This window comes from Trichechus manatus, unplaced genomic scaffold, assembly GCF_000243295.1.
Source record: "Trichechus manatus latirostris isolate Lorelei unplaced genomic scaffold, TriManLat1.0 scaffold00022, whole genome shotgun sequence".
NCBI lineage: Eukaryota > Metazoa > Chordata > Mammalia > Sirenia > Trichechidae > Trichechus > Trichechus manatus.
The window spans coordinates 19,493,338-19,507,906 of record NW_004443958.1 but is presented as its reverse complement, the minus strand read 5'-3'; the positions used below and the strand labels follow the sequence as shown (position 1 = coordinate 19,507,906).

Genomic DNA, 14,569 nt, shown 5'->3' with positions numbered 1-14,569 from the left:
TCTCACTGCTCTCTGTAGCTTTTAATACGTTACTACAAGAGAATAACTTTAGTCAAATCGGATTTAGTTAGAGAGAAACGATGTTCGCTTTGGTAAGAAAGGCTCTTCTTTGCATCTGAGACCATCAATCTAAGATGGCTAAGACTTTGCCAAGAGCACTGCAGAAAAACTACAGAAAAACCACTTCTCTGCTCTAAGCTGAGTTGGAGCAAACAGAGGCAGGTGGGCCAGGGAACTCAGGAGAGACCCAAGAGAAGTCCAATTCCCAGGTGCTCCCCAAACCCCTCCCAGCACACGGTGAACGCTCTCTGCCTGAAAAGAGTAAAGAACTACCCACTGAGATGCAGCTTGGGGTAAGGGGTCAAATAACTGTACCTCCCCACCTCACCTCAGACTATAGTTTCAAGCTGTCCCAAAGCAGAGCCCAAGACAGACGCCATTACGCTGCGGGTCAGGGGAGTGTGCTGAACTCCAACGCCAGTTGCTAAAGAGAGAAACCCCAGGCTAGTCTAAAGTCAAAAATGATGAATAAACAAGAGTTCTCCGCCTGCTATGAAGAACTCAGGGAGGTGGCTTAGTGCAAATCAATCGGGAGCAAATCTACAAAATGCCAACTATGATTTTAAGGCAGTTAGAGTGACAGAGAATGGCAAAAATCCTGGCAAACAAAGTCCTGGAGTTGCTAAACCACTAGTCCCCTCACCAAAATAAATGGGCTTCAGGGGATCTAAGGCAGCACAGATCCCATAAGACAGTCTTAGGGGCTTAAGAATGCAACAAGAGACCCCCTCCAAGAAAGGAGAACTAGGTGTGGCCAGCCAACCTGACTGAGGAAAGCACTCCCCGGCCCCACCGTGGTCCTGTGCGTTGCTTCCCCTTCTCTCCTTTCCAGTTACCCTACTTTCTCTGGTTTTATTCCACGTATCCTATTTTTCCTATATCATCGTGTAAGGTGTTATGTCGAGGGTGTTTACACTGACCACTTACCAGCAATGGCCAGAATAGAAGAAACATCCAGATCTGAGAGGACTGCCCATCTCCCAGAGGTCCTGGATTTAGTACTGGAGGCAGGCAGTAACTGAACATGACTTTCGGTTACAGCCCTCTGGGGAAGGAGGTTGTCAGCATGCATGCTTTTGGTTTTAGGTGAGAGAGTGAATAGTGAGGACATTTCTGAAAGCGTACACTGTGAAAAAAAAACTTTGCTAACCATTAATATATCCTGTATTTTATAAGACTACTTTTGGCATACGCCAAAAAAGCAGATTTACAGTGAAACCTGTGAGAGCCAGAACTCGACAGAACTGCCTTGCTTTTCCGGGTCTCACAAGTTTTCTACCTTTGACAGGGTGCAGTCTTACCACTTTTCTGTCGCTCTCTATTACTAGAAAATATTTGAGTTTTTCGTCTCTGACAGATTTCCACCTTACACACGTTCCGGTTTTTGCAGGTTTTACTGTGTATCAAAATTTATCCAAAACTTGGGAAGCTGGAAATTTGGATTAATTCTACCTCCCAAATACAGCTCATGTAAGTATACAAGGGTACCAACACTCTCTATACATCTCATATTCTACACAGTTATTTTCAGTTCTCAAACACCTAAAATGATGGCAATAGGTTTTCAATGCTGAAGCTGAAAAATCTGCTAAAGAGTAGGGAAACTAAGAAATAAGGTATATGTGCATTCAAAACTGATGCTTCTGCCACTGTCAGTACAATTAAGCAATTAACCAACATATGTAAGGCTACAGATATTGCACTTTCGGTCAAAAACTCTTTATTTTCCATACCATTTTTGTAAGTAGTCCAGTGCCTCCAAACGAGCACCAATCTCAAAAGTGATTCCAGGACGATTTGGGGGCTTTTTACTCATCTTGAGATCCTATTCTTCAGTATTCTCTTTTCACTACCTCAAGGGAAAGACAAATAAGCAAAAAAAAAAAAAAAAAAAAACTGTTAGATTTTGATTCATAAAATGTATAGGGAATACAGTGTAATGTGGTGTAAAAGAACAGGCAAAATTAAACAGAATTTTGAAAATGATACGTAAGAAGTTCAAATAACTGCCAAATTTGAAGAAATTGAATAGTAAACAGAAACACATCCAGGTAAAGTGTTGTGCAGTTTGGAAGCAATCTTGATGATGAATTAAGAGAAAGGACAGCTCCCTAGGAAAGAGAAAAGATAGCTGCTTAACGGAATGAATAGATGGGCCATTGCAACTTGCTAATGACTAAAATGCTTTTATGTTTAATTTGAAAATACTCAAGACAATCCTCCACAATGACGGCTGAAAATGTTTTCACATCTTCAAAAAAGTTACGATAACTGAGTAGTATGGAATATGTCTAATTGAAAGTCGTAAGCAAACAAATTAATCAAGTTTTTCATTTAATTTTAACAAATATGTATTGAGTGCCTAGTAAGACAAAACACTAAGAAGCACACAAAAATGGACAAAGCAGTAGACACGTCCCTCCTCCAGTGAAGATTTCAATAATTCCTCTTGTGAATAGTTTTCATTACCAACAATCTCCCCATCTTGGTATCAAATAATTTCGTAATTTTAATTTAATATATAAAGTTGCAAATGAAATTTCCTTCTTATACTTCACATTTAATAAGCAACAATCAAATGGATTTTCTTTTTAACTCCGAGAACTCACTTCTTCTATATTCCAACATAGACAGTGCCTACACTGACAATAAAAGTGGCTGTAATATTAAAACAAACAGAAAACGACAAAGGAGTATCTATTCCTCCACAGATCATTCAGACGGTGCAGGACCAGCAGTGTTTCACTCCACTGCACATAGGGTCGCTACGAGTCAGAACCCATTTGATGGCACCTAACAACAACATACAACATAGATCGTTCATGGGTGGATTATTTACTGTCCTTTTGGCCACACTGGCCATCCAGTATACTTGAGGTAGCCTCTTTTTCACTAATGATTACTTGAAAAATAATGAATGCATTTTGAGATAGCCTAAGCAAAATATTAAAGGTAATCAGGACTGTAAACCTATTGCTGTTCAGGGACAGAAGGGAACCATAAAACACTTTAAAAAAATATATATTTTGGGTTACTACTACGACTTTGCTCCCTTGCAGTTTTTCAGAAATAAAAAAATACACACACACACACACACACACACACACACACAAACGCAACTGTGTCATTTTTAAAAATGGTTTGTTCACAATTCAAAATACACAAAACATACAGCAAACATAAAATTGACCTTTCCTCTCTCTTGGAAAGAATCTGACAGGTAAGGAGAACAAAATAGCACCAACACTTACTTGCCATGTAACTATGTAAAAATCAAACTTAAATCCTCATGGCAGGGGCATCCTTAAACCATCAGCAAAGATCAGCGCATTAAAAATGTAATAGGAAGCTTGGCCAGGGTGTATTTAATGTAAAAAGAACAAAGGGATAAATATTTCTTAAAGAGGTCTTGTCAGTGTGCAACATATAAGACAGCTACTCAAATGTCTGTGTAGAAATCTAACCAATCTTTTTTACAGTTTTGCACAGGAAGAACCCAGTAAGGGGTAGCTCAGCCAGAACACTAATATTTTCTAGGATAAAACTTAAAGCCTGTAATAAGTGATGAAGTTAGGAAATATAATCCCCCAAAGATATTTCAGAATGAAAAGCAAGTTTTTTTTGTTTTTCCCAGAGAGGGGAGAAAGGATGGGGAGGGATCTGAATTAAGGAACTTTTAAAAAGTAAGACACTCTATGGAGGGGGAAAGCAGAAAAGGAACGGGGAGCAGAGAGCACGGGGAAGAGGAAAACTTAAAAAAAGGAAAAAGAATGGCAGAAAATACAAGGATGGTGAAAGCTGCTGAAGATGACAAAGTGGTAGAGAAATGAAAATTACCAAAAAGACACAGGCGCGGAGAACGTGAAGCAATGGACAGAAAATAACCCAGAGGCTACAAGACTTAAGGGCATAACGCGAGGTGGGGAAAAAGACTGACAGGAAAGGCTCAGACAGGGAGCAAAAGGTTTGACAGTCATCTGGCCCTCGGCGGGGGGAGGGAAGGGAGGGGAGAGGGAGCGGCTGCGCCCAGACAATAGGGGCGGCGAGTTACGAGGAGGGACGCGAGAAGGGAGTGGGCCGGAGAGAGACACCGGTGCGGGGGCGCCCCGGGTGTCCAGGCGGGGACCAGGCGGACTCCAGGCCCCGCCGCCACCGCCGCCTCTTACCGACTCGGCCTCCTCTCCGCACAGCAGCCGGGCCGTCCGGGGCCGAGCCGGGGCACGAACTGGGCGGCCAGCCCGGGCTTCTGCCTCCGCCCCGACAGCGGCCGGGGAGGGAGCAGGAGTGGAGAGAGCTGGGGCCGCAGCGCCGGGTCAGTCCCGAGATCGCGCGGGAGGGAGCCGGGTTCGAGCCCTTAAGCCCGCTCAGCCACCGCTGCCATCGCCGCCGCCACCGCCGGCCTTGACGCGACGCCGGCCCGGCGACGTCATCCGCCCGCGACGCACCGGAAGCGGGCCTAGCCAGTCACGTGACGCACGGGGGGTTGGGCCCGGGCAAGGCAGCCGATTGGAGGGTCGCCCCGGGAGGCGGGGCTTTGCGGCAGTTGGCGGATGGCTAGTAGGAGGGGCCCTGGTTAGCGAAGGCAGGAGCGTGAGCTCAGGGAGCGCAGTGGCAGTTGTGAAGTGTTTGACCTTTGGAAGAGGAGGTCGAAGCCCATTTATTATTGTTGATTTCATACGTGCCAAGGTTTCAAAACTCTTCACCCCCAGGACCCTCGGCAAATTTTTGTAGATGCATTACATGCTTTCTTAAATATCCATCCCAATTCCATATTAAGAAGAGAGCAAATGGTTACTGTTATAAAAACGTCTATTGAATGGGTACTTTGGGCTAGGCACTGTGCTATATATAAGTGCATCACTGGACAACCACAATTGCACAACTGTATTGCTCTCCACAGTCTAGGAGATCCTTACAATATAGAAAGCAGGTATTATAAAGTCACAGGTTAGCGCAAGCCACTGAATGACCTATGGCTGAGCAGATGTGACTTGCCCAAGATCACACAGCTAATGATAGCAAAACTACTTTATTGAACATCTCCCATGTCTCAAACTCTATATATGGTGTCATTTGTATGCAGTGTAGCATTTAGAAAACTTAAGAGGCAGAGTGGTATGGTAGAGAAAAAAAAAAAGATATTTTATCTCAGTACTGCTTTGAATGTGTTCATTTGTTGGTTTCCTTCCACTAGACCCACAGCAGTTAGACTGTCCTCTGTGCCTAGTACAGAGTTTGAGCTGTGCCACGGCCACCTGGTAATTTTAAAAGCCAGTTAATCAGGCTTTCTGTCTCTGGCACTGAGAAAAGCTATGTGTGAGATGATGGCTGCTCCATCAGCAGGGGTTCTAGGCAGACTATAATGAGCCCAGAACCCACTGCTAATCTGCAACTGATACAGCAAAGGGAGAAATATTCGTTGTTTTAAGCTATTGAGATTTGAGGGAGTGTTTGTTACACAGCATAACCTAGCCCAAACTGACTGATACACCCACTTTATGACTCTTTGTGGCAGAGTCAACCTCCCACTAAACAAGATGAAATTGTCAGAAACTCACATTCCCAGTCTCCCTTGCAGCTGAAGTCCTGGCTTCAGCTACACGAATTAGACTCTCTCACTGAGCACTTTGTATCACAACCTAGTGATGCTCAAAATAAGGAAAATTTTCTCCAGCAACAATAGCAGTATCAGTGATGAAATTTCTGAACGCTGGCAAAATCCCTGCTTACCCATAGGCTGTCAAGTGAGAAACATAAGTATCTGGTGGAAAATTTGAGATGGTTATTTAAAAATATATATATACATACATGAAGAGTAATACAGATCCTATCTACTCTTCACTGTTTGTTGAGAAATCAGCAATCCAGTGGGAAAAGATGATTCTTCCATTTTAATTGAGACTAAAAAGGGACCCCTTCAACAATGCAAATCAAATAAAACATTGAAATCAGATCATTTGTAAATCATTCCTGGCTTGAGTGGATTATACAGGTGAGTGGTTCTCAGTAGAGTTAATACCATTCCTAGAGGATATTTTGGAAATATGGGGATAGTGAGAATATTTTTAGTTGTCACATGACTGGAATAGAGAGGGAGAGACCAGATCTGCTAGACATCCTGAAATGCACAGGACCTTCCCATACCATGAAGGCTGCCCCAGGTCATACATGGCTTTTGAATGTCCCTCCAGACCTTCATGTGGTGAAAACCTGTTTATAATTGCCTGAACATTGAACTAAACTTTACACATAAAACAAAACTGACCCAGTTGCCATCAGGTCGATTCCTACTCCTGGTGATCCCGAACACTGCAGAATAGAACTGCATTCCATAGAGTTTTCAAGGCTGTGATCTTTCAGAAGTAGATCGCTGGGCCTTTCTTCCAAGGCACCTCAGGGTGGGTTCCACCAGCCAACCTTTCAGTTAGTGGTCGAGCATTTAACCATTGGCACCACCCAGAAACTCCTTATACGTATAAATACGAAGTATTTTTGCAGAGTTTTAATACACACTCAACTTTCAAGTAATGGAGTAACTATGTAATTGCCCCTTTTTTTTCTGAACATTACCAAGAGTTGATCACTATTTTTTAAAATCATGCCACCAATGGCAAAGCTACCCATAGTATTTGAGGCACTGACAGAACACACCTGTATCAGTCTGCATTTATAGCTCTTGCATTCATAGCAAATCTAAGCACCTGACTACTTCGTTATGTTTTTTGGAACACTTATGTAATGAATATATTATTTTATTATTAATTATTTCCGTGTTTGTTCTTTATATTATACCATTATATTTTATCATTATATTGTTGTTGTTTTTTTAAACAAATAAGGAGCCTGGGTAGTGCAAGTAGTTTGCGATCAGCTAATAACCAAAAGATTGGTGGTTCAAATCCACCCGGCAGCTCTGTGGAAGAAAAGCCCTGGCGATCTGCTTCCTTAATGATTATAGCCGAGAAAACCCTATGGAGTAATTCTACTGTGTAACACATGGGGTCGCCATGACTCAGGGGAAAACTCGACAGCAGGTAACAACAACACGTGTGTAGGTTGACTATACTACCTCTGAATTTAATTTCAGGAAAGTGAAGAGGGTGTTAAAACGATGCAAAACCAAACCTGTTGCTGTCCAGTTGATTCCTACTCATAAAGACTGTTATGGATTGAATCGTGTCCCCCAAAAATGTACATCAATTTGGATAGGCCGTGATTCCCAGTATTGTTGTCTTCCATTTTGTGATCTGATGTAATTTTCCTATGTGTTGTAAATCCTAACATCTATGATGTTAATGAGGCAGGATTAGAAGCAGTTACGTTAATGAGGCAGAACACAATCTATAGGATTAGGTTGTATCTTGAGTCAATCTCTTTTGACACATAAAAGGGAGAAGCATTCCTTAAAAAGCTAGAAATAGCTTACCATATGATCCAGCAATCTCACTTCTAGGAATATATCCTAGGGAAATAAGAGCCGTCACACGAATAGACATATGCACACCCATGTTCATTGCAGCACTATTCACAATAGCAAAAAGATGGAAGCAACCTAAGCGCCCATCTACAGATGAATGGATAAACAAACTGTGATACATACACACAAGGGAATACTACCAGCTATAAAGAACAATGATGAATCTGCGAAACATCTTAACAACATAGATGAATCTGAAGGGCACTATGCTGAGTGAAATAAATCAATCACAAAAGGACAAATATTGTATGAGACCACTACTGTAAAAACTAATGAAAAGGTTTATACACAAAAAGAAACAATCTTTGATGGTTATGAGGGAGGGGATGGGTGGGGATGGAAAAACACTAAATAGACAATAGATAAGTGATAACTTTGGTGAAGGGTAAGACAGTACACAATACTGGTGAAGCCAGCACAACTTGACCAAGACAAGGTCATGGAAGCTCCATAGACACATCCAAACTCCCTGTGGGACCGAATTACAGGGCTGAGGGCTGGGGACCACGGTCTTGGGGAACATCTAACTCAATTGGCATAACATAGTTTGTAAAGAAAATGTTTTATATCCTACTTTGGTGTGTAGTGTCTGGGGTCTTAAAAGCTTGTGAGCAGACATCTAAGATACACCACTGGTCTCACACCATCTGGAGCAAGGGAGAATGAAGAAAACCAAAGACACAAGGGAAAGATTAGCCCAAATGACTAATGGACCACAACTACCACAGCCTCCACCAGACTGAGTCCAGCACAACTAGATGGTGCCTGACTACCACCACCGACTGCTCTGACAAAGATCACAATAGAGGGTTCTGGACAGAGCTAGAGAAAAATGTAGAACAAAACTCTAACACACACACACACACACAAAGATCAATCTTATTGGTCTGACAGAGACTAGAGAAACCCCAAGAGTACGGCCCGTGGTCACCCTTTTAACTCAGTACTGAATTCACTCCTGAGGTTCACCCTTTAGCCAAAGATTATACAGGCCCATAAAAAAACACACAAAAACCAGACTAAATGGGCACACCAACCCAGGGGCAAGGACTAGAAGGCAGAAGGGGACAGGAAAGCTGGTAATGGGGAACCCGACATCAAGAAGGAGAGTGTTGACATGTCATGGGGGTGGCAACCAATGTCACAAAACAATATGTATATTACTTGTTTAATGAGAAACTAGTTTGCTTTGTAAACCTTCATCTAAAGTACAATTAAAAAAAAAAAAAGAGAGAGAAGCGAGCAGCAAGAAGAGGGACTCTTCTTTACCACCAAGCAAGAAGAGCCAGGAGCAGAGCGCATCCTTTGGACCTGGCATCCCCGCGCTGAGAAGCTTCTAGACCAGGGGAAGATTGATAACAAGGACCTTCCCCTGGAGCCTACAGAGAGAGAAACCCCTCCCCTGGAGCTGATGCCCTGAATCTGAATTCTAGCCTCCTAAACTGTGAGAGAATAAATTTCTGTTAGTAAAAGCCATCCACTTGTGGTATTTCTCTTAGATAACTAAGACAGTGACCCTATAAGACAGAGGAGAACTGCCCCATAGGGCTTCCAAGGCTGTAATCTTTCTGGAAGCAGACTGCCATATCTTTTTCCTGCCAAGCGGCTGGTGGGCTTGAACCACCAACCTTTCGGTTAGCAATCCGTCGCTAAATCACTGCACCAGCAAGTCTCCTTGAAGTGGGTGTTACATGATATTAACCATAAAAAGGGGTCACTGAGTCTGACAAGAATGAGAAGGAAAAAAAAAAACTCATGTAAGCTGCCATTTCCTCTTTCGACCGTATAGAGTTAGAGGTCAGGATCAGGGCAAATATGCAGGATTGGAAAAGTCTAGCGATGACTCCCCAGCTATGCAGCTTTTGCATGGTCCCCTCTCCTCTCTCCCACCCTACACACTCCTCATGCAGATGGTTAATGCTAGCCATCAGTCACTCCATCTCCAAATATAGAAAGAAAGAACTTACAGCTGTGTTTGAGGGGAACCAAACAAGCGGTGGGCAAATTATCTTGAAACAACAGTTCTTAGGCAGAAATCACTGAACTAAATTCCTCCAACTTTAAAAATACGGATATGGAACCCTACTATCTCCTGGAATATTTAACAACTGCATACCTATTTTAGGGGAGGAAAAAAATCACTACTATATAGGATCACCATGAGTTAGAATCGACTGGACGGCAATGGGTTTTGGGTTTTGGGAATACGCCAGATGGAGCCTTAGTGGTGCAGTGGTTAAGAGCTTGGCTGCTAACCAAAAAAGTCAACAGTTCGAATCCACCAGGCGCTGCTTGGAAACCCTATGGGGCAGTTCTACTCTGTCTTATAGGGTCGCTATGAGTCAGAACTGACTCGATGACAACGGGTTTGCTTCGGTTTTTTAAACACCAGATGTTCCTTGATTACATATAAAATACAAGGAAGCTGTTTCTTGTCTGTCCGTTTAATATGTGTATTTAACACCAGCAAAGAAAATCAAAGCAATTCAAAGTTTGTTTTTTTCTTAATTACCTAGTTTAGTAGAAACCTAAATTGGTGTATATAGACACCTCTGGTATGTCCTGTGTCTCTTCGTTCCAGGTAATTAAAAATCTTTGAAAATGGGACTAGTATCTCTTCCTTTACATGCCAAGAGCTTACTTTTCTCTCCGTCATCATATCGCTTAGTCAACTCACCAGAAGTGATAGTTGCTCTGGAATTAATCTCTAACCGTTGGACACCCAGGCTGTATATTGACCTGGCAGAGATGTATCATCTCCCCTGAAGGTTCACACAACATCCTGTTCCCCTTTCTAAGTTATTTCCCATTGTGATTTATGGGCTCATATGGCGCTTTCTTCGACTAAGTCTATCCTAAAGATTATGGGACATTCTGGACGATGTAATTTTTTTAATCTTACATTTATATGCTACTGAGAAGCCACCTGGGTTTCTGGAATTTTAAGAATTTTAGGCTTAGGAGTAGTGATTTTATGATATTACAGTCTTTGCTAATAAAGGTCATAAAACAAGAAAATTATATATTTGACTCAACAGAAGCTTGGAGATGCAGGAAGCTGACTATCAAAGAAATCCTTTTTCTGCAGATTGCCCTGAAACTAGAGAAATCTTAAAATTTATCATCAAGTCTGGACACTTTTGAGAGTGGAAGGAGGTATTCTTAATAATTAATTACAGTGGGACAAGAGGTGGATACCTGGGCCGTTCTGGGCAAACTGAGACATGTGATTGCCCTACCGAAAGCAGATGGAAACCATAAAGAGAAATAGGGTGAAGGTTTCCTAAAGGAAAAGCAGTAACTCTCTGGCTTCAACCTCTGCTTCCTCATCGGATATTCTCCTTTGTGATACCAGAGCAAAGAATGGGCTGTCTGCTTTCAGCTGTTAATGTCAATACTTTGCACCTCCTCTGATTTTGTTGTTGTTAATTATTTTTGTTTACTGTTTCCACTTGCATTAACTGTATCAATGCTTCTCAAAGTATAGTTCACTCATCATCTGCCCTAGACCATCCTGGGCTATTTGTTAAAATGCAAGTTTATGGGTCATGCCTGTGTCTTTGCGTTTGGAGACTGTAAATCTGAATTTTTAACAAGACTTTATAAATGATTCTTAGCGTGTAGTTTGAAGTATCAAAATTTGAAAACAGCAAAGTCCTCAAACTTATTTTAACTAGTTAGTTCTGGTTCAAACTCTTGCTGAGAATTTGCATTTCCACCCTAGATATACTGAATCAGAATCTAAATTTTAACAAGATCCCCGGGTGATTCTTATGTATAACTTCCTGGGAACTTGATAGAAATACAAATTGTCAGCAAGAAACTCGTTAGAAATGCAAATGCCCAGCGGGGTTCAAACCAGAATGAACCAGTTCAAAGTCCTGATTTTAACTCTGCCTTTGTTATTGCTGTTGTTAGGTGCCATCAAGTCAATTTGGGCTCACGGTGATCCCATGTGACGGAGTAGAAGAGTCCCATAAGGTTTTCTAGGTTGTAATCTTTATGGGAGCAGATTGACAGGTCTTTCTCCCAAGGAGCTGCTGGATGGGTTCGAACCACCGACCTTTCAGTTAGCAGCCAAGCGCTTAACCATTGCATCACCAGGGCTCCTTCAAGGAGTTAATGAGTGAGCTTAATTCCTGATCTTCAGGTGCTTACGGTGTAGTCAAGTGGACAGCATACACAGATAATGTTGATACACTGTTAGCATGGAGGAATGTGCATGGTCAAAATATGAGCCCCAACAGGTCACTCGCCATTTGTCTAAGAGTCTTGCCAAAGTCTAGAAAACTAGCAATATCTCCAAGGTAAGTGTCTGACATTCAGAGGAAACAGTTGCCCTCTGGGGGACGCAGAGGGGGTGAACAGTGGCAGAGACCTTGTCAACACAAGCATTGCCACAGGCACGTTTTGACTAAGTGAAAAATATTGAAGCAACAGAATCTTGTGGTCAGGTAGTGGTTTACTTCCTCGTTTAGATTTTTTGCGAAACAGTCAACAGAGCCTGTTTCACCAGGATGACGGTAAACACACTTCTCTTTTTCTTTTGGAATTATAAGCATCTTGAAGATGATAGAGGATCGTATGTTTGAAAGAAATCAACCCATTAATTTGCTTGTTGCTACTGTTTTTTTAATAGCAACTTAAAATAATAAAGCCTCTAAGAGCCAGGGATTTGGAGTGAGACCAGAAATTATACGTAAGATTTAACACTTAACATCAGTGTATTTGGGATTAGACACTTCCCTGAGTCTCCTTTCTTCATATGTAAATGAGACCCACTTCACAGAATTGTAATGAGGATTAAATTAGATAGAACAACACTTATGTGTTTCTCAAATTAAAATTGATATTCAAATGCCAGGCGTTTCCTACTGCTCTTTTCTCACCCTTTAAGGGGACCAATATATCTAGTCATTGAAGTGATTTCTGAGGATAGTCCAGGTTTTACTCTCTATGATTCCATGAAAATACACATTTTCTGACAACTTACTTTAGACAAGCTCTGTGTTTTCTGCTGGGGTTTATAGAAATGAATAAGACAGTGCTCTTATCACCAAGAATATAAGCTCTTATTAAGACTTTATTAGTATGGGGTTTCACTAGCTAATTAATGTCTCTCAATCCCCCTCTCTGCCTCCCCCTACCTATTTCTAAGTCTCTCTCTTTCTCTCTCTCTCTCCTTCCCTCACTTCCTCCCTTTTTCTCTCCATAAAATTATCCCCACTGCAATTCACACATAAACCCTGAGCAAACAGTAGGGATACATCCAGAGACAGGAATTCTAGTTGCAAGAAATATTGTACAAATCCCCAAAAGATAAATTCCCAATAAAGGAAGTTTAGGAACATCAATTATAAGAAAATCAAATCTAAAATCAAATAATGAAAGAACTACAATGAATACAACTGTGTATAAATTGTAGGTTCTAAAGCTGAGAAACCATGAGAGATGGTATTCTTCTGTCACTATCTGGACATAAGACACTCCAGGGTTGTTACACGGGATCTTAGTTTCCTGATGCTGTTGTAACACAAATTCTATAAACGGGTGGCTTTAAAGAATATGGAATTGTTTTCTCACAGTTTTGGAGGCTCGAAGTCCAAATTAGGACACTGGCTCTAGGAGAGGGTTCTTCGCGGTCCATAGACCTGGAAGTTCCTTGGCTTTCCTTGGTGTTTCTCTGCTTGTAGATGATCCTCACATGGCAACTGTCTTCCCTCTCCATGTGGGTCTCTGTGTCTACTCTGATCGTTTTATAAGCACCACGTAGAAGTGATTAGGTCTGGCAGCAATCCACACACACACACACACACACACACACACACACATAATTAAAATTGAAATCTTCTTAAGAATTATACTCCCTAAATCTCATCCAAGTGATAGATTATTATAGTGGTTCAGGTAGTATGTGTGGGAGGAAGAGTCTTTTTTGTGTTTTACTTTTTTTAAATCATAAGTTTATTTACTAGAAGTATATGATAATCCATATAAGATTTTCATCAAACCAAACATTTAATAATTAGATGCCTTTCAAATGGGCTGCCCTAGAACTGTTAAAAAATGAATATGTAACAAGAGAATTTGCTAATTTTAAATTCACAATTTAGGATGAATTATACTTAACAGAAATATTGGTAGATAAGTTTGTATTTAAACACAAAAAAAGGAGTGATGAGGGTTAGGACCCACCCTGTTCTGAAATGACCATTAACATAACAAAAGAAAGCCTCTATTTCTAATGGGGTTGTATGTACATGTACAGGCATTAGGACTTCAACACATATTTTTGGGAGACGCGGTTCATACCATAACACGATCTAAAGTGAGCCTGTTTAAATAAATCCAAATGTATCCCAGTTTATCATTTTTCTGGTTTCTTTGTCTTTCTCTTTCTTAGGATATCACTCACAGTTGAAGCATTACTCATGTTCTTCACATTTTTCTATGTGAAATCGTCAGTCCCCACACAGATTAATTACAGGCAGGGGAGGATTAACCAGTAAGCAAGGTACACACGGGCTTTCATGTTTATTTACTAATCTGTAGTGCACAATTTCACCTGGTTTTCACCATACTTGTAAGCACAAGTAAGCCCGTGTGTACCTTGCGTATTAGATAATCCATCCCTGCCTACAGGCAGAATAACACCTTCGTGGCATTCTGAGAAAGAGAGAGATTAGGCTGTTGGGATCTTCTCCCAGTGCCGTCCTGTTTCTGGGATCTTAAACGGAGAAAGCTTCTTCATTGTAATTAGCACACACACATACACATACTTAATGAACAGTCTGCATACAGACTGTATGATTTTATTATCTTAAATTAAAAGCAGCCTGAACAACTTTAAACCAGAAATATCCTCTGAAGTCTTCTTAAAACCAAACAATAGTTTGGCTTCACTGGTAGAAAAAAGTCTGCCTTGAGCATATGCTCCTTTAAGAACTATCTATATGGGATCTATTTCATTTGATGTTCATATTGAAAAGGTCGTCTTGACGGGAGTACGTTGGAGAGAGGTCAAGTGACAGA

General features: G+C 41.3%; 1 protein-coding gene across 6 annotated transcripts in view; it reads right to left on the bottom strand.

Annotated features, from left to right (window-relative positions):
- The window catches only part of PHF20L1 (PHD finger protein 20 like 1), a 79,971-nt gene extending 75,514 nt beyond the window's left edge, over window positions 1-4,457 (bottom strand). For 3 of the 6 annotated variants that reach the window (XM_023728210.1, XM_004373011.3, XM_004373012.2), the window contains exons 1-2: window positions 4,227-4,457; window positions 1,794-1,913 (exon numbers count right to left, since the gene is read on the bottom strand). In XM_023728210.1, coding sequence (XP_023583978.1) covers window positions 1,794-1,876 — 83 coding nt within the window. In that variant the 5' untranslated portion in view covers window positions 1,877-1,913; window positions 4,227-4,457. The remainder of the gene's footprint in view (window positions 1-1,793; window positions 1,914-4,226) is intronic. The other 3 variants (XM_023728209.1, XM_023728211.1, XM_023728212.1) reach the window with 1 other exon arrangement.
- Window positions 4,458-14,569: the final 10,112 nt, after the last annotated feature.